Genomic DNA, 25478 nt, shown 5'->3' on the forward strand with positions numbered 1-25478 from the left:
AGTTTAGATAAAAAGAAAGTCTTAATTAAAGAAGGGACATTATGAATAAAGCTTCATCTAAGTCACAACTTCTGAGAAAAAATGGTTTTACTTGTATATTTATGGAGCTCTGTTAGAAACCAACAGTATAAGATTTGGATATGAATTAAGATTGCTGTATTATAAGTCTCAATATTATCGTTAGAAGGTTCATCAACATGAATGGAATTTATTTTCTCAGACTTTCTTTAGAAATGAAGGTCAAATGCTACTAATATGAGGAAGCAATCCTTCAAAATGATAACTGCCAGATTTTTTCATTGGATAAGCAAAAGGAAAAAAGGAAAAAAAAGGTTTAGTTTTGTTAACTAATGAATAAACTATAGGAGAGCTTACAGAGAATCAGTAAACTTGGATAAAACTATTTCAAGTTCATTCCATTGAAGTTACTCAGAAAGAGAAATGGAATAGGTTTGCAACTAAGATTCATAATTCCAAAAAACTGGAAAACTTTGAAGCACTATTGAACCTAAGCAGTCCATTGAACTGGCTAGTCCAGTAAGTGAACATACTTTTCTGAAATGCCTTAAAAAAAAAAAAAAAAAAGACATTTAAAGTAAGGCACTGAAAAAAAATCTCCTAGGGAGGAACTTCAGAACTAATAACTACCTCAAAGGATGCATAGAATAAGCAGAGAGTCCGTAAGACAGCATCTGTCATTTACATTCTTGGGTCTTTGGAATTTAATTAGGTCAATTAGCAAGATAGGGTCCTAAGTACCAGTTAGAAGCTAGAGCTGGACCAAACCTAAGATCTCTTCTTTTCTTGAGCTTTTGTGTTGAGTGTATCTGGGCCTCGCTCTATTAATCTGTTAGTGCCTCTTGCCATAAAATGGTACACTTTGAAGTCCGTCTCGGCCTTTGGAGGATAGCTCATTTTCACAGAAATGAATTTGTTTCTCCACCTCTGGCACTGGAAACACCAGGCTCTTGGAAGGGACCAGCTCAGACTTGTTTCAAAACAAGTGCACCTTGACTGGTCGGAATATAATTAGTATCTTAAGCATTCCCAAGGATTACATTTCAAAGCTTTTGCATTACTCACTGCAATTAAGATGCACCAAATAAGTTTTACAGTTGTTGTTCCAACTCTCTAATTAGTGATTTAAAAAGTACACATATTTTACATTGTCTTGCCTTCCCATATGGCCAAATATATAAAGAATATCATATTAGTTCAAACAAAAGCTTTAAAAAAAAATGGTATGCCAATCATGTTAAAGGAACTTGTTAATGTTTTTTCAAGAGAACACAAAAAAATACAGAGCCTTGACAGTCTCTTTTACTGAAGCCCCAATACACCATGAAAAATGTAGTCAAACAGTATCTTCAATGAATAGCTTACATCTAACGTGGCTGATCACAGTGCCAGAAAAGTTCAAAGAGGCCGTGCGAAAACTGGCAGTAGAATACTACTGGAAGTTGTGGAAGTCAGTGAAGTACCTGCTTTGTAGCCAGAAGTAATTACGTTCATCTGCTAATCTCTTCTGGAGAAGCTCAATCGCACAGGCATTCAGAGATCCCATCTAGCAGATAAGAACTCCATACAAGACACAGGCTGCTGCTTTTCTTGAAAACACAGCTAAAAGATGAAACAGCACTTTTGTGTTTTATAGTGCAACACACATATATTGCAGTCTTTGAGATAAAAATGCTGGTGCTGGCGTATGTACCAATGATAAGGAATAGCTGTATTTTCTTCCTTCCTCTGTTTGAGAGAACGCAAACCTACATTTCAAGACTATACCACAACTATAAAGTTCTTGGTTTTCACAAGCTCAGGAACCTCAGGTTCAAGAATCCACTGTGTGGATTCTGAACTGACACCCGGTTGCCTCTATTGATCTTGCATTTATTTCTCTTTCTTATTAAAATAATGATGGAATGAGACAGTATATTGAACCCTCACTCAAACTACGCAATGCACCTCACTTCAAGAAGACTGCTAGTTAATGCTGTTGACTTAGTTTAAATCAGTACAATATTTCCAGGTAGACAGCATTCGAGAGTTATATCCATGTGATAGGATTTAAGCCTAGAAGCATGTGTAGCAAAGCTTATTTTTTGGAGTTCCACAGCGCTTTGGCAGTTCCAAGTAAGCATGTGCAACCTGCAACTTCCCATAAGACAAATAACAGTATATAGCCCAAGCAATAGCAAAAGATGTTACTGAGACGAGTATTAACTACTTCCAAAGCAGGGAGGAACTAAAGCATGTCCAGGGGGAAAAATAAATAAATAAATTATAGGCAGAACTATGTACCTGGCTTTTATCCAGTATTCTCAAGCAGCTAGACTGCTTGCAGCAGCTAACCAAAGTGAGTCCAAGCCCAAGCTATAGGGCTGATATTTAGGTGTGGTTACTGCTTGGGAAATTGTAAATCCTCTATTTTCTATGGCTTATATTGGAACATGTTAAACAGCCTTAAAACATAAATGTTGCTGCCAGCAAAGTCAGGAAGAAAACTGTCAGCCTTTGCTTACCACAAAATATATATATATACACACCAATATCAATTATACCAAAACCCCAAATTGTAAGTGTGGAAAGTAATTTTGGAGTATCAAGATGAGATGGTTGGAAGAATTTTATTGCTCCTTTTTGGATTTTTCATTATGGTCATACACTTTACTGTCTTGTATCTGGGGTTATTTTACTTCTAACCCCAAAATAATTTGTGTGCATTAGCAATGTGAAAAGATTCCAATCTCTCCCAGAAGCTTCTATTCACAAGTGTACTTGGTCCTCATTAACTGAAACCTTCAACCAGCTCTAGAAAAAAAAAAAAAAAAACCTATCTTTCTGAGTGACTGAATGCCATAAAAAATAATCATTATACTGCAGCATAAAATATAGAGTTACATTTTTTGACGAGCGTACATTAGTGTTTGCTTGTAAATTTTTCATGTATAAATGTATTTTACACGTTGCATTTCATCCGCATGGTCACATCTCTTTAAAAATAACAAAGCCATACTCCAATAATATTTACACGCTCTGAAAAAACAGCAGAAGTCTGTTTTTCTATGAATATTCTCATGTATGGGATAAGAACTTGCATCACTGCTACTATCAGTATTATCTACACTGGTGGGAGTAAAAAGGCCTGCTAAGAAACTTACACCCCTTTCCTATGAAACAAGATAGAAATAAGGATTGTTTTTGTCTTACAGTGAATTAATTGTACATTTACATTACTGCAGGTACTGCAGGAGAGGATTTGACTATTTAATAGCAAAAATGCCGAAGACTTACCAAATGCATCATTTAAACACACTGGTAGAGAAAAACAATCACGTGGGAATGCTTCAAGATTTCCTTCTCTTTTTCATGACCAAGCATTCTCCTTTTCTATGCCATAAGAGCTTTTCATTGTTATGACTTAAAGCCTCAAACTTCAGAAGCAAAGCTCTGTACAGGTTAACTTTGCAGCAGTGAGACAGCTCGGTGCCGTAACTAACGCATTGAACACCACATTGCCCACCCTTACTCCACCACCCTTACAGACCATCACCTCCGGCTTGCTGTGGGTCAATATACAAATACTTCGCAATGACCTTGCAGTACTTTGCACGCTCTACCAACCTACTCTACCAGGCAGCTTCTCGGCATCCCTTCATTTTATATTTTGTGAATGACAAAGAAAGAGTATTCTATATTTTAGTGCAAGCCCCTTGTGCATTGCAAGTATTACGGGCATTCGCCGCCCTTTCTTCTGTCACCCTAACCGGGCTGACATTGCGTGTGCAGGTACTCCTACCCTCTAACAACGTTACACCATGCCTGACACGGAAATTTAGCCGTGTTTCTCAAGAGACAGGCAACGATGGCAAGCTTTTGATGCTCACTTTATGCGACGGAACAATCCCAATACTTCCAAGGAAAAAATGATGAGGGAAAAACCCCTCGTGCCATCACTAGAGGACTGCACATTCGGAACACCCTCTGGGTTATCGCGGTTTTGTACGAGTGGGTAGCTTTAGGTCCTGGTTAGCGTACCAAAGGCAACTTCGAAGTGCCAGGAGAAGGGGTACGGTGTTTGTAGGAGCGGGATTTATGTCCGTGTTTCTCCGTGCTTTGTGTGAACACCCCCTGCGGGAAGTTCGCGTGCCACGCACCCGAGGCGCGGCAGTTCGCAAGGAACACACCAAAGGGCGGCCGTGCCCAGCCGCACTTCGCGCGCGGAGCCCTCGCGGGGCACCGCTCCCCCCCCGCGCCCCCCAAGGACCCGCAGCCCCTCGGTGCGAGGAGCACGGCACGGCACGGCACGGCACGGCAGGGCACGGCAGGGGCCGCCAAGGGCAGCGGCCGCCCCTCCCCAGCCCTCCCCTCAGCGGGGCCGCGCCCACCACAGCGCCCTCCCCCTCCCCCCCAACGGCCAACGGCCGCTGCGCGCGCGGTCGGAGAGGGAGGGGCGGGGCGAAGGGGCACTTCCGCGCGCGCACGGCGCGGGGAGGGGAGGGGAGGGGAGGGGAGGGGGCTTGCAGGCCGGCGGGAGGCCGAAGCCCGCGGGGCGCCCGCCGCCAGGACTCACCCATCCCGCAGCGCGGCGCCGGCCCCTTTAAGAACCGCCCGGGGCTCCTCCCTCCCTCCCGCCCGCCCCGCCCCTCCCCGCCCGGCCAATGGGCGGCCGCGACGCCAGAGGGGCCGCGGGAGGCCGGCGGGCGGCGCGCTGAGGGGAGGCGAGCGGACAAGATGGCGGCGGCGGCGGGAGGGGCGGCGGCCGCGGCGGCGGAGGAGCCGCAGGCCCCGGGCCCGGTGCTGCCGGAGCGGCTGCAGCGGCGCGAGGCGGAGCGGCAGCAGGGCGTGGAGCGGCAGCGGCAGCAGCGGGAGGCGCGGGCGGTGCAGGAGGAGCGCAGCGAGTTCGTGCTGGCCGCGCTGGGCCGGGAGCGGCAGGCCGTGGAGGAGCTGCTGGCGGCGGGCCCGCCGGACGAGGCGGCGGCGCGGCTGCAGGCGCTGCAGAAGCTGCTGACGGACAGCGTGCGCTGCCTGGCGCCCTACGAGCTGCGCCAGGCGCAGGAGGCCGTGGCGCGGCTGCAGGCGGCGCTGGCGGCGCGGCGGCAGCAGCTGCAGCCCAAGAAGCGCTTCGCCTTCCGCGCCCTGCGGAAAGGAGCGGCCCCAGACGCGCAGCCCGGCCCCGCCGAGCCCGCGGACGAGCCCCCGGCCCCCTGCCGCGGCGTGGCCGAGGGGGAGCCGGGCGGGCCCCCGCTGTGCGGCTTCAGCGGCGCCGAGGGCCGGGAGCTGGAGCTGGGGCCGGAGGAGCTGCTGCAGCGCGACGTGGTGCTGGCCGAGCTGCGCGGCTGCCGGGTGCGGCTGCGGGGCAACGCCAACACGCTGCGGGTGCGGGACTGCCGCGGCTGCACCGTGCTCTGCGGGCCCGTGTCCACCTCCGTGCTGGTGGACGGCTGCAGCGAGTGCCAGCTGGTGGTGGCCTGCCAGCAGCTCCGCACGCACCGCACCCGCGACAGCCGGTTCTACATACAGGTGACCAGCCGGGCCGTGATCGAGGACTGCACCAAGGTCTCCTTCGCGCCCTACGCCTGGAGCTACCCGGGGATCGAGAGGGATTTCGAGTCGTCCGGGCTGGACAGAAACAGAAACAACTGGAACCTGGTGGATGACTTCGACTGGCTGGCGAACGACAAGCCTTCGCCCAACTGGTGCCTCATCCCTGAGGAGGAAAGGGTCAGCTGCTGGGACTGACCGCGGGGGCAGCTTGGTACCTACCGATCGAGAAATCCTGATGTAGACGCATTGATTCATAAGCAGGAGGACTTCAGCCCTGATAGGCCATACAGTGATTGCAGGTGGTATTTAAATTGTGAGTTACAATGCATGACTGGCCTCATTAACCAAAAAGCACCAGTCAGATGTAGTTTACTGTTCTTAAGCAATTTACTGCTATAATCTTTATATTTCACTGTGGAATTAGCCAACTACTGTGGTACCTCATTGCTGAGCTTTTTGAATTAAGGTGGGGCAAGGGGCACCAGTACACAAATAACAGCGAGCCTCTGTTAGAGCTGTTATGCCGCTTTCGCTCACCCAGACAGAATCTGAATTACGTGCAAGCAGTACAAGTTGGAGTCAGGCAAAAAGACCAAATGCCTAATCTGTCCTATTTTTGTGGTGCTGAAATTACAGACCAGTCATGGGTATGGTGGAGATGACTTCGGTGAGGCAACAGAGACAAAAGATGAAAGGGGGATGTTTTATAGAGGGGAACAGTGTATCAGACAGGTGAACAAGGCTCTGATGTAATTGGGAGCCAGGTTCTGCTGATGGGTGATACCTGTCAGTTGTCTTTATTTAGACTTAAGCAAGATAAAGAGAAAAAAGTCTAATGAAAACTGAATGCTCTCCCACTATGTTAATGATTGAAATGAGCAAACCTGTAGAGGATACATAAATATTGAATCTTCACAGACTGAAAGTCCTATGTGAAAGGATGCTCCTTCTGTAAACAGTTTTAACTTGAAACAAAACCAGATGTGGGCAGACTTCCTAGGGCACGCAGGAGGTGCTGGTGAACATGACAGAAGCCTCAGGGCAGAGATGGCCGGGTGCATCCCCCTGGTTAGTCTGTCGTCTGTGTACCAGCCAGCAGGCTTGGCGGTGATCACAGATAAAGGTGATCATAGATCATCTCTCTGCCTCTGCATATCAAGTGCAACGTTGGCAGAGGGAATTAAAATGTGACAAGCATGTTATTTCAGTTCTAAAAGAGTATGTTATCTTACATAAAGGCCCTTAGTGCACAGTGACTTCTCAAGTCTATTTCTTCTGTCAAGTTCAATACCAGTAAAAGTATCAGTGTTATTTTTTTTTTGTACAGTGACCTGTTAATGGTGAAATAACCAGTATCCAAAAACAGTCCTTAGCTTGTGACACTTTACAAGGAATTACCTTGCCTAAGAAGTGGCTCAGAATTGTATTTAAGAACTCTGCAAAATATTTGTTGCCCTGTCGTATGTGCCTCTAATGGAAAATGAATACTAATTAAACCATCAAAAACGGCATCATTGCTATGAGAAACTTGAAACTTCACTTGAGTACTTGACTGCTTTTGAGCAACAAAAAAAACTTAATTTGTTTTCAGCATATTTAATTTAAAGGAGAAAGAAAAGTTTTTTTTATATATTTTTCACAGCTTTTCAGTTTTGTTTACTTTTGTTATGTCTACTTTTTGTCTGAACTGGATTTTGCATTTCAAATATATTTTGTTTTGGATGGAGTTGTTTCTTCCCTGGTGATTTTTCTCTGCATTGACAACATCATAAATTGATTTAAAGAAAACACTCTTAGTCATGCCTTAATGTATGGAGCTGTTAACGTCTGGTGTCAAAGGGATATGATTAGATGAAGTCTCAAACTAGATGGAGTCTCTTAAATTAGACGGATGTGTTGAAATTAAGTACAGAGCCTGAATGTGTAGCTAATATTTCTTCCCCACGCTTCCTAGTAGTGACAAATCAATCTCTTCAGCATCCTCTAGTCTAGCAGTAGCAAACTGTTGGGCCTGTAAAAAGCACAGAGATGGATTTGTTCTGCTGGGCAGAGGCTGTGTAAGCATTGTGTTCGTGTCCTGCGCTGCCAGACACGGGCTCAGCTGGATGCCTGGGTACTGCCTCTGGGCTGCAGCGGGTATCGGGGACGTGCGCTTCTCAGAGACTTCACAAACTGGCTTGTAAACGTGTAGCTGCATGAGCTGTCCCTCCTTAGTTCATGGTGGTGTCTGAAAAAAACAGAACAAGTTAAAAACACAGAATTTAGACTTAAACTTGGGTCCAAAAACTCCTTTTTCAAAGGTCAGTTATTGAGATCTGAGTTCTCACACATTCCTCTTCTCAAAGTACTTTTGTCAAACCGAAATTACTAGGTAATACCCTTCAGGAATATAACTCTAGAGCAAATTGTTGAAGATGTTCCGGGCAATTACTTTCCCATAAGAAGTTTAGCGTTACTTTTGTAATATAAAACAGGTAAATGAATCATTTTCTCTAGCATGACACGAGTCAAGAAAATCCAATTTCAGAATAAGTGTGTGAGAGTGGTCAGCCAATTTTTTACATGCATTTATGAAGCTCTTTAATATATACACAGGTAATTGCACATTTCCATGCACTTTAAAAAAAAATGTTCATTCCCTAATATAGAATCATTCTAGGAGAAATTTAAACTCCTGAAACAAAAGTGTTACATTAATACTGCAGGATATGAATGCAAGCACTGGAAATTTTTTGCTAGTATATGTACATAGGCTGTATCAGTATAGAAACTGCAACGTTTCCAAATCTTTCTTATGGAAGGAACAGAAGCACCTATGCATTGCCATCCACTGAGTTATTTTAACACCACCACTTGTAGAAATCGCTGTGTAGGAGGAAATCAGACAGCACAGGCACTGGCAGGTTGTTGTCCGTGTGTCCCAGAAAGAGCGCTTCATGCTGACAGCAGGAGTGCAGGCAGCTCTGGTGTTACTCACCTGTGCGGTAATGGCCAGCCTCCTGCAAGCCTCACCAGGAAGCAAAAGGAGGACTAGCAAGTGCAGCATGAGCAAGGAAGGAACAGCAGCTGAAGTCCCACAAGTACAGTTAGCTACTTGAGAAATCCATTTTCCAGTCAAATTTAGCGTGAAGTGGTAACTCAGATGTATCGAGAATTGCGTACTCATTCACTTTTATTTTTTTGACAAAGTTATTTAAAAGCATGGTAGAAGTAAATACATACGAAAATGTTTCACCAGATAGTTATATATATAATAATCATCTTTAAAATTTCCCAGCTGTTACTAAACTAATTTTTTCCTCTAAGATGGAAAAAAAAATCTTTCAGTGATGTACTCAGTGTACATTTCTGGAAATAAGACACCAGGGATACTTCAGCAGCTCTAGACTATAGAGTTGCGTAGACTATTTCATGGGAACCACTTACTGACAAAACACTGAGCACTGTAAGACCAAGAGCCTGGTTCACAAGACTTGCAGCTTGATTGTATTTGTTTACCTTTTGCCTCAACTGCCAAAGAAGGCATCAGCAAAATGCCTTGCTGCCAGCAGGTAAGCCTGAAGCACTTCATTCAGGAGGTCAGAACACTTCTTGAGCACGTACGTGATGAAATAGGTTCACTGAGAGCGCCTGGGTGTAACAAGGCAGGAGTTGCCTGCCATCTTGTCTCTAGACGAGGTGATGACAGAGCAGCTGGTGCATCACATTCGAGCAAACCTCAAAGAGAGTAAGAGTGTCACAAGGTATCCTGAGCTGTTTGGGCAAGCGACTTGGCTACCACGCTGTCCTTCTGAAGCTTGCACTTGAGAGCAATCAGAGGCAGGGCTGGGCAGGGTTCGTGCAGCAGCAGGTCCCAGGAGGTGTGCCGGGCTGTCTCCGTTCTCCTGGGTCAAGGAGACACAATGCCAGCCTGGTCAGAGCTGCTTTGTGCCTCTGCTAATCACAGCTTGGCGGAGGAGGGCGGCACGTTCCCTTTCTTCCCTCGGTACAATGAGCAATGCTGACATGAAGAAAATTGCCCGCCAGCCTCCTGTAGGCCAGGAGCTGGGATTGCTTTATGTCTAACCTGCTAGAGAGGGCTTGCAAGAATCTCCTCCTCCCGAGGTTATCGTGTTAAGGAGGCTTTGCTCAGCCCTGGGTTGTACGGAGCAGTTTCACGGCTGAGTGGCCAGCCGGCGAATTCAGGCTCACGCTCGTGCTACGGGTGGTGGGGGAGCTGCACCCCAGTCACGTAACCAGCATAACACGAGACCGGAGTGAATGAAGTCTCCTCAAGGTCTTCAGCCCTGGTTTGTTTCATCACCACCAGAACAAACAAGGAACTTCATTAGAAATACATCCCCTGTAGTAATAACAGCAGCAACTTCTGCTAGGCTTCAGCAGCTGAAAAACAAACGCCTGCCAAGGGCATGGTGTGACTACATCATGAGGATAACAGGAACACCGGCACAATAAAACTAGGTGAAAATTGGCCCTGAACTAATTGGCAGAAAGGCAGAAAGCTTCTGAACCGTACAGAGCACTGAGGCGTGGAACAGTTTTCCAGAGTCATGAGAGCTAACTCTTAAAACATTTCAAAGAACAAGCTGGTTGGATTGCCTTGCTCTAGCTGGTGACCCTACAGAAACCTGCAGATAAACGTAACTTTGTTAGCAGCAATCTAACTCAGCTTTTTACAGCTCATGTGTCTGCGAACAAAATAGTTTTACTCAAAAAGAGTTCCTCAGCACTATGCAGATCTTTGAGTGTTGGTATTTGTTGATGTTTTGGGTTGAGTGGTGAGAAAACTTAATCCTAGAAAAGCAGCCAAGAGTTTTGCTGTTGCTTCCAGTGTGGCCAGCATTTCACCTGGCCATCGCACCCTGAAAGAGGCTGCCCCCCTTGCCTGCCTGCATGTGGCTCTCTGAATAGCAGGAACACAAGGGAAGCTGTTGGCATTTTCTCTTTATCCAGCCCTGTTTCATTTAGATGGATTCTGGTGTGTGGGCTCTAGCAAAACTGTTGCCTGAAAAAAAACAGGTAAGAAGTACACAAGACAATTTCTTACATACTTTTACCCATATATTTGAAAGCTTATATTTATATTTTTTTAATTGATTTAAATATATATGTTTTCACTATTTGGGGAATAATTATATATAGACAAGGATCCAGTATCAGTGCCTTTACCTGGAAAAGCTTCAGGTGCTACAAAATACTTCAACAGCTTTCCGCTAAACAATTCCTGAATTCTTTCCACCAAACATACTGAACCCCAGGCCCCTCCATATCCACCTACCTCTGTCTTTCCAAGCGGATTTCTCCCAGCACGCGGGAGTGGGATCTGAGGGCAAACTTGCTGGATTTGAGAGCTGCCTGCAGACAAGTACACGTCTTTCCCTCCCCTGTGTATCATCCTTGTACTGCTCAGCTCTCCCCTCTTTCCATCAGGCTCTCCCCACTTGTGACTGGGGCTTTTTTTCTGTGCAGCCTTCTTGTTGCAGATCAGACAGCCGCACAAGAGAGCTCATAGGCTGCACTGTTCCAAAAAGCCAATTTCATCATACGCAAGGAAAGATACAAACAGCAAGAAGAGCCTGTGCTACTTGTGGAATTTCAGCGTTTCTTTTCACAACATGATCTAATTTATCTGAGTTCAGGTTCCATCTGTTTTGCTGTTTTCCTTTAATAATGGCTATTGTGATCCTTTTGGAAGCTTCTTTAAATTCCCAACATATTTCTTCCCTGTTTCTGCAAATACAGATGTTGATTTATAAGTTATTTTTTCAGCAGTGAGCAGTACACCCTAGGCATCACAATAATACAAATAAATTCTCACAATGAGCATCTTGTGGTCCAAGAACAGACTGCGTTTTCTGAGCACACTGTGGATAAAGGATGGGTGAAGTGCTGGGAGCTGCCCAGAGCAAAACCATGCTGAAGACCCCAGCGTATGCCCCAGCGCTGTTGGGGAACCACAGGGGTCGGTGCCCCTCCTCGCCTTTCCCGGGACACACAACAGCCCAAGCACTGGATTTAGCCACTTGCCTCCATTCCCAGCCTCAGGACCTGCAGGCACTTCACGTGCCGCAGACAGGGCAACCCACACCGGTGTACGCAGGAGGGACAAGTCACAAGTCAGACTTGTTCCTCCTCCTGTGATCCATACACTGTGGCACAGCCATTTCATCGCGCTGTGCCTCAGGACCGTCCCTGTACACACCACGTGGTTATTATCCCAAACAAATCCATGAACAACAGCACAGAAACAAATTTCTTAGCTCCGCACAACAACCTCCTACGGCAGTTAAAACAGGCACCTTCATCCTTGCAGTGACACCTAACCACTTCTAAAGGAAAAGAGAAAAAAAAAAAACAAAAAACAACCACCAAGAAATAAGAAAGCCAACTGTTTCATATCATAGAGCAGCATGAAAGAAGCAGATTAGGCCAGAAAATGATTTTTATTACCAACTAAAAGCACTTTCATAATTTAGGCATGTAGGGTATACCTGTATAAAGGGAATTTGCCTTTTACATTTCACATTCCTGAAGACTTGGTAAGGAGCATGGTAGGTCCAGGGCTGGGCAGCAGACTGCATAGCAAATACCAGATTGAATCATTTGTATTAAAGATAGATACCTTTTTCCTCTCCCCCAACATTAACCGGTAATGTTGGTTATATTTAGGTTAGCTTTTTTGGAAAAGTATCAGTATTACATTGTTATCAGTAGATATTACAATTCTGAAACAATATTTTGAATTTGAACACTTCCACAGGAAGTCCTAGCAGATCAATAATCATTTGAATATTTTATTTTAACATTGTTTTTTTCTCTGGAACAGCATATGAATTATATATTTGAGTTTAATATGCAACCTCTGAGGAGACCATTAACTCAAACATCCTTACTGCAATTAGCCTTTGTCTTCTATGGATCAGTTTCAAGATCTTCTATTTGAAATAGGAGGAGGTAGTAAATTCACCCATGTAAAGGCCAGTCCCAGCCAAGGTAAATATTTACAAGAAGAGCAGATTACATGCAAAAACATCTTTCTTTGCCATGCTGTCCACACCCTGAACCACTTTTTTTATGATCCCCCTTAACCCTCCTCTTCCCTATGTTACTGTGCTGGAGACACCCCTCAGCTCACCAGTTTGCTGAAGGTCACACAGGGTTTGCCACCTCTGTCTGGGATGAGCTGGAAACATCAACTCTCCATTTTTTAAGCACTGACTTTTTTTTTTTTTTAAGCAAAAGCATGTGAATTACCATCAGTAATCCTCTTTAAAACTTGTCAGTATGGTAACTCAATTTGATAAGTGAGTAGCTTTTACTACACCAAGTTGTATCGGCCCATCGAAACTACTTAAATAAACACAGCAACTATCCAAATCTGGGTTGCTTTAATTGTGCTCATTACTCAAAGTGATGACTTTAAAGGAGTCACCTGAAGTCTCAGAGGCCTGATTGTGAATCACCTTCCTGGGCATCAGGTGATTCAGGGATCATCCCCCAGAAAGTGTTAACCATTTACGGGTGGTTTATCAGGACCTCTCCTGATACCTTCATTAAGGAGAAGAGTAAGGCGGTAGATTTGGAGGCCCCGATGAGCCCTGAAGCTTATGCTACACGTTCTGTTTCACTAGCTCTTTCCCTGAGGTAACAGGAAACACCGTAGTGCACGCAATTCAGTTACTAAACTTCGATTCATCAGATTTACTGTGGGCATCTGAATGTTAAATTATTAAGGTAGCAGGTGCTGAGACTTATCTATGCCCCTGAATACAAACTTCTCAGTACCCAGAGTGGCACCAGGCTTACATCTGCTGTGGGCAGTTTTACTATTTCTTGTCCTATTAATTGCAGAGCAGAACATGTTTCACTGTATATCGCTCTGATTCATAGTCTTGATTATTTTTTTTTTTCACTTACCAAAGTTTCACTCTGTCATCACTGAAAAGAAAGGGAAAAAATCAGGTTCATTTATGTCGAATTGACTTCTGGCTGTCAGAAAAATACACCCTCCAAACTACCTTGTATTCCCCAGCTGAGCCCCGGAGAAGTCAGTGAAATGTAGCAAAGTGCACTGCAAGGGTAGGATAAAAGAAACCAGGAGACAGGTTATTTCAGTGCTGTTTCTTACTGCACAAAATTAAAGAGACTCTCCCAAGAAGCAGCCCTTTTCATCCACCTCTTAGCAAGCAGAGAGAACAGCCCCAATGCAGTTTCCTCCCTCCTTTCCCCTGGCACGCTCACCTGTGAGGGCAGCAGTGACACAACCAACCTGCTTTAAGAAAATCCCGGTTACTAGCTGCTCTCCAGGTCCAGACAGACCAGGGGAGGGCCATCACTAAGACCTGCTATTTACTTAGCACAGGAAAACACAGCAGCTTGACACCTTTCAGCATTGCTCGAGAAACCTCTGGTATCCCAGGATCTCAAGCAATAACCAAGCAGCACCCGTGGTATCAGGCAGCAGCAGTTCTACAAAAGCATTGTTTTCAGAGCGCTGTGTTTTACTTTTCCACTCACTTTCCCGCCGGGCAGGCCCCATGCTGGCAGCGGGTGCCACCACCTTCCCCAGGGCAGCCAGGGCACGGGCTCCAACCCCACCCTGGGGCTACCCCTTTCTCCCTCCCTGCGCTGGCTCCAGCCCAGTGGGATCAGATCTTCCTTTGTTTAAGTTCATTTTTCTTCACCGCAGAGCTTTTCCAAGCGCACACGTGTGTGTTATTTATTGAGTTTCTCTGAACTTTTCCTCTCGCTTTCCCTCCTGTCAAGGTTCGGAGGTTGTACAAAGCCTGAAAGTAAATAGAAAATGCCATGCTTGGGTTTTTTAGGTCACTGTAAACGACATGCTTAGCTGCTTCCAGAATGCATAAGCCACAGGATGTCGTCTCGGGTAAACAGGGGAGGATGAGGACTGGAAAGGTGTTTCTGGCTGTAGGTATGAATAAATCAGGGTCACACAGAGGAAGCGTATTTATGTATTCGAAGAGCGTTTTTTTTTATCTCAGAGCCCTCTTCCCTTTCCCTCAAACCATCCATGTTCTTCTGTTAACAAGGATCTTTTTATATCGCTGGGTTTTCACATTCTGCCAAGCAGCCTATCATAAGAAAGCCCAAATCTACTAAATAGTAAAATGAGGGATTATTTCCACTCATCTGTTGACAGACATTTCTCCAAATTGGATCAAATGATTAAAGGTATTAGAATGACGTCGTGCAGATCCAGATCAAATCATTTGAAACCTTGAGACTGTTTCTCCTTTGCTTGGAAGGAACCACCAGAAATAGTTGTAGGCGCTAATTGCCCATTATTCTTACTAATGAGAAATTGTTAATTTGGATCTTTGAGTATTTGCTTGCTTGAAGCCACGCACGGGGAGCTCAAGATGGAGGGGCCGTGCAGCATCTCGCTTCAGGCTGTGCCGGTTGGAGCCTTTCTAAACGCCTGAATGGTTCTTCCTCGAATCGCTTACACGGAGAAGAGGGGTTCAGGCTGCGAAACCTTTCAACACCTCACGTATTGCGAAGATGGCACTGCTGAAAGTCAAATTCAACCAGAAGAAACGGGTAAAACTAGCCCAGGGACTATGGCTCATGAACTGGTTTTCAGTGTTTGCTGGAATCATTGTTTTTAGCATGGGGTTGTTCCTCAAAATTGAGCTCCGGAAGCGAAGCGAAGTGATGGACAATTCTGAAAGCCATTTTGTGCCCAATTCTTTGATATTGATGGGTATACTATCCTGCGCCTTCAATGGTTTTGCTGGCAAAATTTGTTACGACTCTCTGGATCCCACTAAATTTGCCAAGTGGAAACCTTTGCTGAAACCTTACTTGGCACTATGTTTCCTCTTCAACATACTCATTTTCTTCGTCGCTCTGATTTGCTTTCTCATGCGGGGCTCTCTGGAGAGCACGCTGGCTCAGGGGCTGAAGAACGGCATGAAGTTCTACCGGGACACAGACACCCCCGGAAGATGCTTCATGAAGAAGACAATCGACATGCTCCAAATTGAGTTCAAATGCTGCGGAAACAATGGCTTCAAAGATTGGTTTGAAATTCAGTGGATCAGCAACAGATACCTGGACTTCAGCTCCAAGGAAGTGAAAGAGTAAGTGACTTAGTGGGGTTTGTATTGCATACTATCAAGATCTGGTCAGCATTAAGCTAAAGAAACATACATCACAACAGATGCTGACGGAAGGGTTTTCTTGTATAAAATGCTTTTCTTTTTTTCTCTGCCCTTGCTTTAATAGAGATGCCAAATGCTCAGCTAGATTACTTTCTCCTCTGCCAGATTCCTCTAACATTATCCAGAATGTAAAATGCAAAGCGGTAAAATGTGATTCCCACTCTTACATGGTGCAATGTAAACAGACTTAAAAAACATATTTTTTCCTATCTTTTACCTCTTTATAAACTCATTACACCAAGCCACACATTCCTACTTCCAAAATCAAGCATGTGGGGAACAGCAAAGTATCAGAACCTCGCTGTACTTAAAGCAGTTTTCCACAAGACCTAAGTTCCCATGCAGAGGCCACTGGGTAGACACGATTGACACTGGTTCTAAAACTCCAGTTTAGATATTGGTAAGTAATCTCATGAAAACAAGCAGAAACAGCAATGCTTTACCAAAAACTTGCGTGTTTTCAATCCTTATGATTTAGAATTCCATTATTAAACTCACTCAGTGGACTGCTTCACCGCTGTGACAATTTGGGTCTGTCAGCATCCATCGACGTTCCCAGCTTTATATACTGTCTCACAGTCAGGTGCATTGTATGTTCTTAGACATGTGAAAAAAAGTTCAAAATCTAGATTCATGCTTAATTTTTTAAACCTCATATGAAAACTTCACTAGCTTCCTCTATGCAAACCAGAACTGATTGTTGACCAGAAACACCTTAATGGCTCTATTGTTGGTGTAAAGAGGTATTAATCTTAAAATGAGGTTAGGCACAGTAAGCACAAGTAAAAAATAAACATGAGAACAAATGAACTTTTGAAATGAAAAAGTGAATGCTGAGCATAAATAGCCACAATCTTATAATAACTTAAGCTCTAGAGGAAGAGACTGTTATTCTGATTTCTTCAGGAACATCACTCGTTAGGTTGGTACTGGATGGTTACACAGAGGGGCTTGTAAACTAGGAGCCATCTGCTTTTTACATATACTGCGTATGTTAAAAGAGTCTGAAGTACTCTTGAAAAAAGCTTTGTGCATCTCAAGAGATCCCCGCTCGGCTGTGTAAATGCTACTTCATTTGTGTGCCTCTCTGCATATTGTTTCAACTAGTTGGCGGTCTGCTGATTTTTACAATTCTCAACCAGGACAGTATAGTGAGAACTCTTACAGGGTTAACCTATTGCACTGCAGGGTTATAACAGATACATTCACTATTTAATAAGGGAGTATTTGTGCTGTGAAGGTATGCCTGTGGGTATAAATAACTACTTGAAAACATAATAAGTTCACCTTGCCAGCATTATATGGAGATTTGAGAGCTATAACTTAATCCAGCAGCAGTGGAAGGACAAAGCACAGAGGGAAAACAAGGTTATATTGTCCTTAATAAATGATGTCTTATTTGGGACTGAGGCTCACAGCAATTTCTTTGTGCTGCTGAAACAGGAAATAGGGCATTAAAATTTCACAGATGGATGTTAATGAGTGAATTCAAGGTTTGAGCCACATGGTGAGGCACAAACTCTGCTCGTATTCCTGGTGGGATGTTCTGGCCCCTTTCAAGTCAGTTACAAAGTCCTCCTTAATTCCAGGGAAGGTGGGAGTCCATCCTCTGCAATGCAATTTTTAGATTATTTGTAGAATTAAAGTCTGATCCAATCTCTCTGAATCTCATGGAGCATTTACACATCAATGGGAATGAACTGCATTTGGTGTTTAGATGTACTTAGGCGCTGATTGCAAAGTGGAATTTTGCCTCACCGGGCTTTTGTCATCATCTCTCTGTAAAACACAAATTTAAAATATTGTTATTAAAAGCTACAAGTGACTCTCAGATCTTATTTTTTTTTTCCTTTCTAAATCACCAGGGCTCTCCATTCTGTACCATTTTCTCAGTAAGATGGTATTTATTAGAGTTACAGTGCTCTTATTATAGTTTTCTTCTGTAGCCCCAGTGGAACTACTTGCATTCTAAATATCTCATGTCTAAACATCTTGATAAGGCACCAGATTAAATGGCTATTTATTGAGAGCAACCATGGTCTCAAATGAATTATAGTCAGGAAGCTCCTGCAAGGACTTCAGGAATTTCTGAACATCTTGTTGCTGAAACACATTTCATGTTTTAAATACTGGATACCTTCCCAAGCCAAGAATAAATGCATAGCCCCTCCCTGGAGCTATTGTCACTGAAGAGAAGATACTAGATTTGCTGGATCAATGATTTAGCAGGATATAGTGGGTCCTAAGGCTGTTGTGATTCGGGTCACCTCCAGCAGTTCTTCCACCCTAGCTATGCAGTGATCAATCACTCTTTTCTGACTGCCTTTCATTAACTTTCTCTCTACTTTTCTTAAACATTACATTCTTTGAGGAAGTCACTCAAGAGGGCTTGTGTCCATAAAGAAGAGTTACCTATAAATTCAGAGCAACCTTGACATGGAAAAGGGCTTTAGGGAGGAAAATCACCCAGGAGGAATGCCACTCTGTAAACGGGGGATGCGGAGAAGTTGCGTGGCTAGGAAACACTGTGGAAAATCTGTTTCATTTGCTCCCTTCCTTGTTCAAGTTCTCTGTGGTGTGTCTTTACGTGTGTGTGTGCATTGACATGTCCTTCTGCCCTTGCCTGCACACAGTCGAATCAAAAGCAACGTGGATGGACGGTACCTGGTTGATGGAGTCCCCTTCAGCTGCTGCAACCCCAGCTCCCCGAGGCCCTGCATCCAGTACCAGGTCACCAACAACTCGGCCCACTACAGCTACGACTACCAGACGGAGGAGCTCAATCTCTGGGGCCGCGGCTGCCGGGAAGCCCTCCTGCACTACTACAGCAGCATGATGAGCTCCATGGGTGCTGTCGTCCTCCTCGTCTGGCTTTTCGAGGTAACCTGTTGGCACAGTGCCCTCTCCCCCTTGCCCTGCTTTGCCAAAGCTCTGGCTTGGCCAGACCTTTCCAACGTCTACTTCTGACCTAAAAATCTGTATAAAATACATCAATCACCCACCACTGTTCTGTGGCCAGGAAATCTCACACAGCAGTGGACATCTTCAGCAGGCCTGGAAGGTCCCAGCTTGGAGATGGGAAGCCTGGTAGTGGGCTTACCGTCCCCACAGCAAGGGGAATAAAAGGACCAGCTTTGTGCCCTGTGCAGAGAGCTCAGCTCTCCAGGTGCATTATTTCTACCCAGGTTCCCACTAGCAGGGAATAGAAAGTACTTAAAGCAGTGCATCAGAAAGAGATGGCATCAATTTGTGGGACAGAAAGTGGAATTAAGTGTTTTATGCAGTGATAAAAATAACACAGGCAGAGTGTCCAGCTTCAGATCAGCATTTGATTTAAGGTTCTCCATCAGTTCCATTCATGGTTTTGGTCACAAGAAACAAAAAAAAAAAAAGAAAAAAAAGAAAAAAAAAAGGTTTAGGCAAAGCAGATAGATTAATTTTATTGTAGTGTACTTCCAGAAGCTGTGGTGTATGTGTAAACAGGTGAAAATATTGCCCAGTGCAGATGAGGGCACCAAAACCTGACGTGCAGCTTTGCTGCTAAAATACTGTCCATTAGATGTGAGAAAAACATGTCCCTCTGCCCTTAGGAGACAGCCAATTTTCTCACTGTGGTGTTTAATCAGTGCTAATGCGAAAGGAGCGTGGGATGGAAGGGGCACGAGGGCTGGCGCGTGAGGGCTGGGAGGCAGAAGGGAAGGGAAGAGAAAGGAAGGGTTGCTGCAGGGTGCAGAGCAAAGCAGGCTGCTTCTGACACTGGAAACGGCTGCTGCCCAGCTGCATCACCTATCTGAAATGATTTGGCCGTTTTTCTCAAAATGTGGATAAACACAAATAGAAAAACATGCACTGCATTTTGTTCCAAGCACTGGTCTACTCCTCCCAGGGAGGAACATGCTTTTTAAAAAACAAACATCTACCCAAATAATCTATGAACTGAAAGGGAAAAGAAAACCATCACAAAGTTATTCCATGTTGTGTTATTGTAAAAATAACTACTCTGCACACCTGGTAGATGTCCCACCTACTTGTAGCACCGTTGTTCTGGTCAGAAAACAGAAAGATGTCTGTGGCGCCTATCTCAGCACAGATTCAAATGTCGAGTCCTTGAGGAGAGGCAATTTCAGCTGTATGTGAAAATCAGAAGGGGATTCAAAAACTCAGGGGAAAATTGCACAGAAATACTAAAGCCAGCTGTGAAAAATCATGAGTAGGAGCCCATAACATAACTCTGCTGCCTTCTGGGAGAGCAGTGATAGCGATACATTAACATTAATAGCAGTGATAAAAATACATCATTTTATTTCTAACTTTTCAAATTACACCCTGGTAGTGTTTTCAGCCTGTGAAGTAATGAGAAATATGATCTTCTCCTCTATTTCCTTCATCTCTTTTGAAATAAAATGTGAGATTTTTTTTCAGGTAATCAGAGGACATTCAGGGCAAAGCTTTAAAGAAATCTCACAAGCACTCGCAATCCCAGGTTATATTAATTGGCCCTCCCGGATATTTATGGCTCGCCTAATATTCCACAATAACAGGTCCAGATCTGGGTCTTAAACTCCCCCTGCTTTTAAGGGAAACTTTGAAGGGAGGAAGCAAAGCAGGAAGCAGACATCAATTTATCCTCCCTTGGAATACAATCTCTTTCTTTAAATTGCAGTCAGGGCAGAAAACAGTTTTCTACTGAGTAGCAGTGCAGCAGAGGCCTGGGCTCCTGGTGAAGTCAGGCTTCAGCCTCACCAGGGTGGAACACAGTGGGAGTGGGGCTGTGGGCCCCACATGCTGTATTTCACTTTTAGTTAGCTTGCTGAGAAATTATGGAAAAATTCAAATGCAAAAGTGTGTCCAGTGTTACTTTGCCTCTGGGACTGGCGCAAGCCAGAGCCATTGGCACCTCCTGTGTGGCCAAAACCACCGTGGGGCCTGCGAGGGCTCTGCCGGCAGGGCCTGGGGCGCTGAGGCCCCACGGAGAACTCTCCTCACCGCCGTTACCTCCAGGCACCAAGTCTCTGTGGCACCGACTTGGGGTCTCAAGTGTCTGTACAAACCTGTTTTGAACTGTTAGGACTTCTTTTTGGAAAAACAAAATATATGCAGCCTGTCGTGTTTTCTGGAAGTATATTATTATCTGCACACTGCTTTTACTAGCAAAGCTGTAGGCTTCCCTGGAGTGACAATCAGTCATGAGGGTGACAAAAAAAGATCACACGGTGCCCTGGCTAAGCCGCCTCCGGCTAAACCCTGGCAAACAGATGGGCTTGGTTGCAGAAGGTCAAGCAGAGCAAGCCCGGCCATCTTTGCGACCTGCCGCAGAGAAAACTGGGGGCTGGAACAGAGCCTTTCAAATCAAGGGTGGGAGGGCAGCAGCGGTCCCCAGCCATGCCAGGGCCTTCACCTGTATAAACGTGTGGTGCCAAATTCATCTCATGCATGGCACCACAGAGGGAGCACAGCACTGAGCTCTGGCAGCTGGGAGCCCAGGAGAGGCACGGGCCACGAGTGGGATGTGCACTGCACGTCATGTGCCGGAGGGGAACTCAGCGCCAGAAGAGGCACACAATAATCTTGAAAACCTGCCCACAGGCAGCAGGGGAGAAGGGACCAGGCCGGAGAACAGAGTACGTTCTGCTGGCATAGATTGAGAGGCTAAACATGCTGTGGTGCAGGGGGATGCACCAGATGCAGATATAGTGAGCCCTCCCAGCCCTGGAGAAATGTCACAGGCCTGTTCTTCCTGCCACTCTAAAGCTGCTGTAAAATGACAAGAGTTTTCATGATGGTTTGTTCATTGGCCAGGGTAAATCATCACTGAGCAAGACTGGGCTAGCTGTGGGACCCTTCTCTGCTGGACTGGGATTAAACACAAGTCTACAACTGACAGCAGCACAAACTGACTGAGGTTGGCAAGGACTTCTGGAGGCCATCTGGTCCAAGCCCCTTGCTAAAGTAGGGACACCTAGAGCAGGTTGCCCAGGACCGTGTCAAAGCGGCTTTTGAACATCTCCAAAGATTAAGACTCCACAACCTCTCTGGGCAACCTGTGCCCATGCTTAGCCACCTTTATGTTAAAGTAGTGTTTCCTGACGTTCAGGGGGCACCTCCTGTGCTCCACTTTGTGCCCATTGCCTCCTGTCCCGGCACTGGGCAACACTGAAAGGAGTCTGGCTCCATCTCTGCACCCTCCCTTCAGGTATTTATGTATGTTGATGAGACCCCTCTGAGCCTTCTCTTCTCCAGGCTGAGCAGCCCCAGCCCTTTCCGGCTTACATTATTGAAGGGGTGCTCCAGTCCCTCAGTCATCTTTATGGCCCTATGTTGGACTCTCCCCAGTGTGTCCATGTCTCTCTTGTACTAGGGAGCCCGGAAACTGAACCCAGTACTTCAGGTGTGGCCTCACCAGTGCTGAGTGGAGGGGAAAGGATCACTTCTCTCAGCCTGCTGGCAACACTTTGCCTAATGCAGCTCATGAAAATGTTAGCCTTCCTTGCCACAAGGGCACATTGCTGACTCACGTTCGACTTGGTGACCAGCAGGACCCCCAGGTCCTTTTCTGCAGAGCAGCTTTCCAGAAGGCAGGTCACCAGCCTGTGCTGGTGCCTAGGGTTTTTCCTTCCCAGGTACAGGACTTTGCACATCCCCTTGTTGAAGTTTGTGAGGTTCCTGTCAGCCCATTTCTCAAGCCCATCAAGGTCCCTCAAAATGCTTCTACAGACTTAGGTCAACTCTAACTATCCCTACAAAACTGAAGCATGCTGAAGCATTTTTGAGGTAGCAGACAAGTCCAGCTGTCGTTCATAATTTCTCTGATAATGTGATCTGTGCATTGTATGCAACTCTAAGTGTCCTAGCCAGGATTTTCAAATTGAAAGAGATGGGAGTATTGAAAAGCTGCCTGCATGGAAGGTTTGAAATAAATAATTTACAACATAAATTACTTCAGCAAAACTGATGGTTCGAGGCCCTGTGCTATCATATGGGAAACAGATTAATTTACCAGATAGTTGTCTCCAATTTCCCGGACCCTCTTCTCATCTGGCAGAGACAACAGGCTCAGGTCAGAGGAGGTAATGAGAGCCTGAGCATTTCATACAGCTTTTAGCAAGCCTCTTACACCAGGGGACTCAAAACTCTTTCTGAGTAGGACTTTTATGAAAAGGAAGTCTTAAACTGAGAGAAAATGCTACAGAATCTCATCCAAGGGCAGATCATCTGCTGCCTTGAACACAAGCATCTTCTTCTTTAAAGCAAGACCATATTTAGTGACTTAGAGCCTGAGAGTACAGCTAATTTTTCTGTCAAACAGTGTGACTTAGTAAGTCAGTCACAAGAAAAAGCTACTGCTGACATACAGTGAGGTAGCACAGATAGAGAGCAACACGGAGATCATCTTTTAGGTCCAGACCTGTTAATATATTAATCTTTACCCACAACAACCACTGTTATGAAAGATATTAGTCCCAGGACTGTGAGAAGGAAAACTGGGTCTCAGTGAAAGAAAGATGTCAAACACTTTAAATCCTGAGACTAGTGTGATATGACTTACCATTTCTTGTGGCCTTTATAGAGTGGTGCTTCAATTGGTTAAAGTCATTGTTGTGTTAGGTAGGTTCACAATAAAATGAGACTATTTCCAGATTCAGGGCCATGAGAACCTTTTCTGAAGACCAAGGAGTCAGGGGTCCTGTCTTCCTATGTTAAAGAGGATGAGGAGTTGCATTTGGATACTGAAGTATTTGATGAAGTTTGTTTGACCAATGTTTTTCCCTTTTGGTTTGTTTGACCAATGATTTTCCCTTTCTGGCCTTGAGTGAAGGTAGAAAAACATCTGAAAATGCTGAGGGTAGCCAGTGGTAGCTTTAGTCTTCCTAGAGTTTGGAGACACTGATCATACATAGGCATGATGACCAGGGTAAAAAAGCTAACGAATGGTCCACAGAAACACATGCTTGAGCAGTCCCATGTTTCAAAGGAGCCCAAAAGCCAGATGTGAGTTTTGCATTTGGCCACACTATGTGCCTGATACCCAACTCCAAATCTTCCCAGCTACCTGAGGCAGTTTGCAAGTTTCCTCCATCTCCAGTTCAAAAGCCTAATAGCAAGCAGCACCTTGCAGGTCCAGGGCAGCTCTCAGAGGTTCCACCACGTAAACAACTACAAGGATTCCAACTCCTTTAAAGCTATTATGGTTTTGGAAGACCAGATGTAATCACTTCCTTTGGAATTTGGATAGGATAACAGACGCATCCTCCACCCTTTACAGAACAAATCCTATGAGGTTGTTAACAACACTAAGTGGTCACTTGTCCTCATTGGTGTTAGAAGACGAGAGACTGACTAAAAACACTCTCTGGAAGCAGGGTGGCAGACAGGGATAGGAAGCTTTTTCTGACGGTCTCTGTCTTCTCCTTTGCATGGTGCAGACATCAGTGATGGTTGGCTTGCGTCTTTTGCACACCTCTCTGGAAAGCATCCCAAATCCTGAAGACCCCGAGTGTGAAAGTGAAGGGTGGATTCTAGAGAACAGCCTGAAGGACACTCTGAAATCTGCATTGGAGAGCTTGAAAAAGATTGGTAAGTTCAATCAGGTGGAAGCAGGCGCTGAAGGGGCTGAAGGAGAAGAAGCTGGGAAGACTCCAGCCATCACAACGGTCAGTTGAGCTCCTAAATGATATGGACTTTCATAAAAGAGGAATGAAAAAAACTGAGGACTGTGAATACCTACTTTTTAAAAGCTGTGTATCAACCATCAGAATACACATTGCTACACATGCTTTTTTTTATATATGTATTATCTAAATACGGGAGTAAACAGCATAGTGCACCTTGGGATAATGCATTTATCCACATTATGAGTACACAATATTCATAACTTCTGGGGGAAAATGACCCCACTAGGACTTGCAATAGTTACATGTTCCCTTACCAGGGATCGTTAGTTTTCAAAAAATAAAAAAATTGCTGGCATCACACTGATCCATTCCATTTTGTTTTGAAATTAAAAGTGAAATTTGAAATGTTAGTATTTTTTCCTCAGGTTGGTTTATCATCGTACTCTACGTACTTTAACTTTTAAAGACAAACAGCTTGGTTTTCTGGAGAATAACATGTTAGCAGTCAAAGGAAGAACAATTTCCAGAATCGTATATAACATAGTATTTTGACAAACCTCTCGTATAATGTGATTTCTTGTTAACGTGCTAAGCAATGGTATTTTCTGCTGTATTCTTAAGATGTACATAATAGAACAAAATGCAAACTTATACTGATAATTTATGTACTAAGCAAAAACTGTAACTTAATGAAACAGAACAAGTATACAAACAACACCAAGGTAAGATTTATGGGTTTTGTTTTTGTTTTTTGTTTTTTTTTTGTTTTTTTTTTTTCAGCCAGTATATCCTGAATGAGTGTATTGTAGACTTATGCTTCATCTTGTACTCAAACAAGCAGAAGCTTAGAAGATTCCTCTTGTAGTGGGTGGAATCAATGCTGTAAGCATGTGCCAGCTATGGCTATTCTGGATGTTTTTTAAAACTATGTAATCTCATAGCTTTCTCCAGGGTATTCAAACCCAACTACATTTAAAATAAGAAAAAAAAAAAAAAAAGGTACTTAGAACTAACTTTAAGTATTTTCCAGGGTCCTAGCAAATGGATACCATGCATGCACAAGTACTCCAAGCCTCAAACCTTGAGGCCAGGGAAAAGTAAGTTTAAATCGGTCCCCAGTGTGCAAATTTTGTAA

General features: G+C 44.7%; 3 protein-coding genes across 4 annotated transcripts in view; 2 read left to right on the forward strand and 1 right to left on the reverse strand.

Annotated features, from left to right (window-relative positions):
- BICRAL (BICRA like chromatin remodeling complex associated protein) overlaps positions 1-4697 on the reverse strand; it is a 46795-nt gene extending 42098 nt beyond the window's left edge. For both annotated transcript variants that reach the window (XM_083831446.1, XM_083831442.1), the window contains exon 1: positions 4574-4697. In XM_083831446.1, the coding sequence (XP_083687572.1) occupies positions 4574-4577 (4 nt within the window). In that variant the 5' untranslated portion in view covers positions 4578-4697. The remainder of the gene's footprint in view (positions 1-4573) is intronic.
- A 30-nt stretch (positions 4698-4727) lies between these two features.
- On the forward strand, positions 4728-7273 carry TBCC (tubulin folding cofactor C). Its single transcript, XM_083831455.1, has one exon. It carries the CDS (start codon positions 4735-4737, stop codon positions 5740-5742), a length of 1008 nt encoding a protein of 335 aa, XP_083687581.1. The 5' UTR covers positions 4728-4734; the 3' UTR covers positions 5743-7273.
- A 6198-nt stretch (positions 7274-13471) lies between these two features.
- PRPH2 (peripherin 2) lies at positions 13472-25096 on the forward strand. Its single transcript, XM_083831457.1, has 3 exons — positions 13472-15650; positions 18365-18611; positions 24155-25096. Exons 1-3 carry the CDS (start codon positions 15070-15072, stop codon positions 24389-24391), a joined length of 1065 nt encoding a protein of 354 aa, XP_083687583.1. The 5' UTR covers positions 13472-15069; the 3' UTR covers positions 24392-25096.
- The last annotated feature ends 382 nt before the right edge of the window (positions 25097-25478 follow it).

This window comes from Anser anser (genome assembly GCF_964211835.1).
Source record: "Anser anser genome assembly, chromosome: 3".
NCBI classification, from domain to species: domain Eukaryota; kingdom Metazoa; phylum Chordata; class Aves; order Anseriformes; family Anatidae; genus Anser; species Anser anser.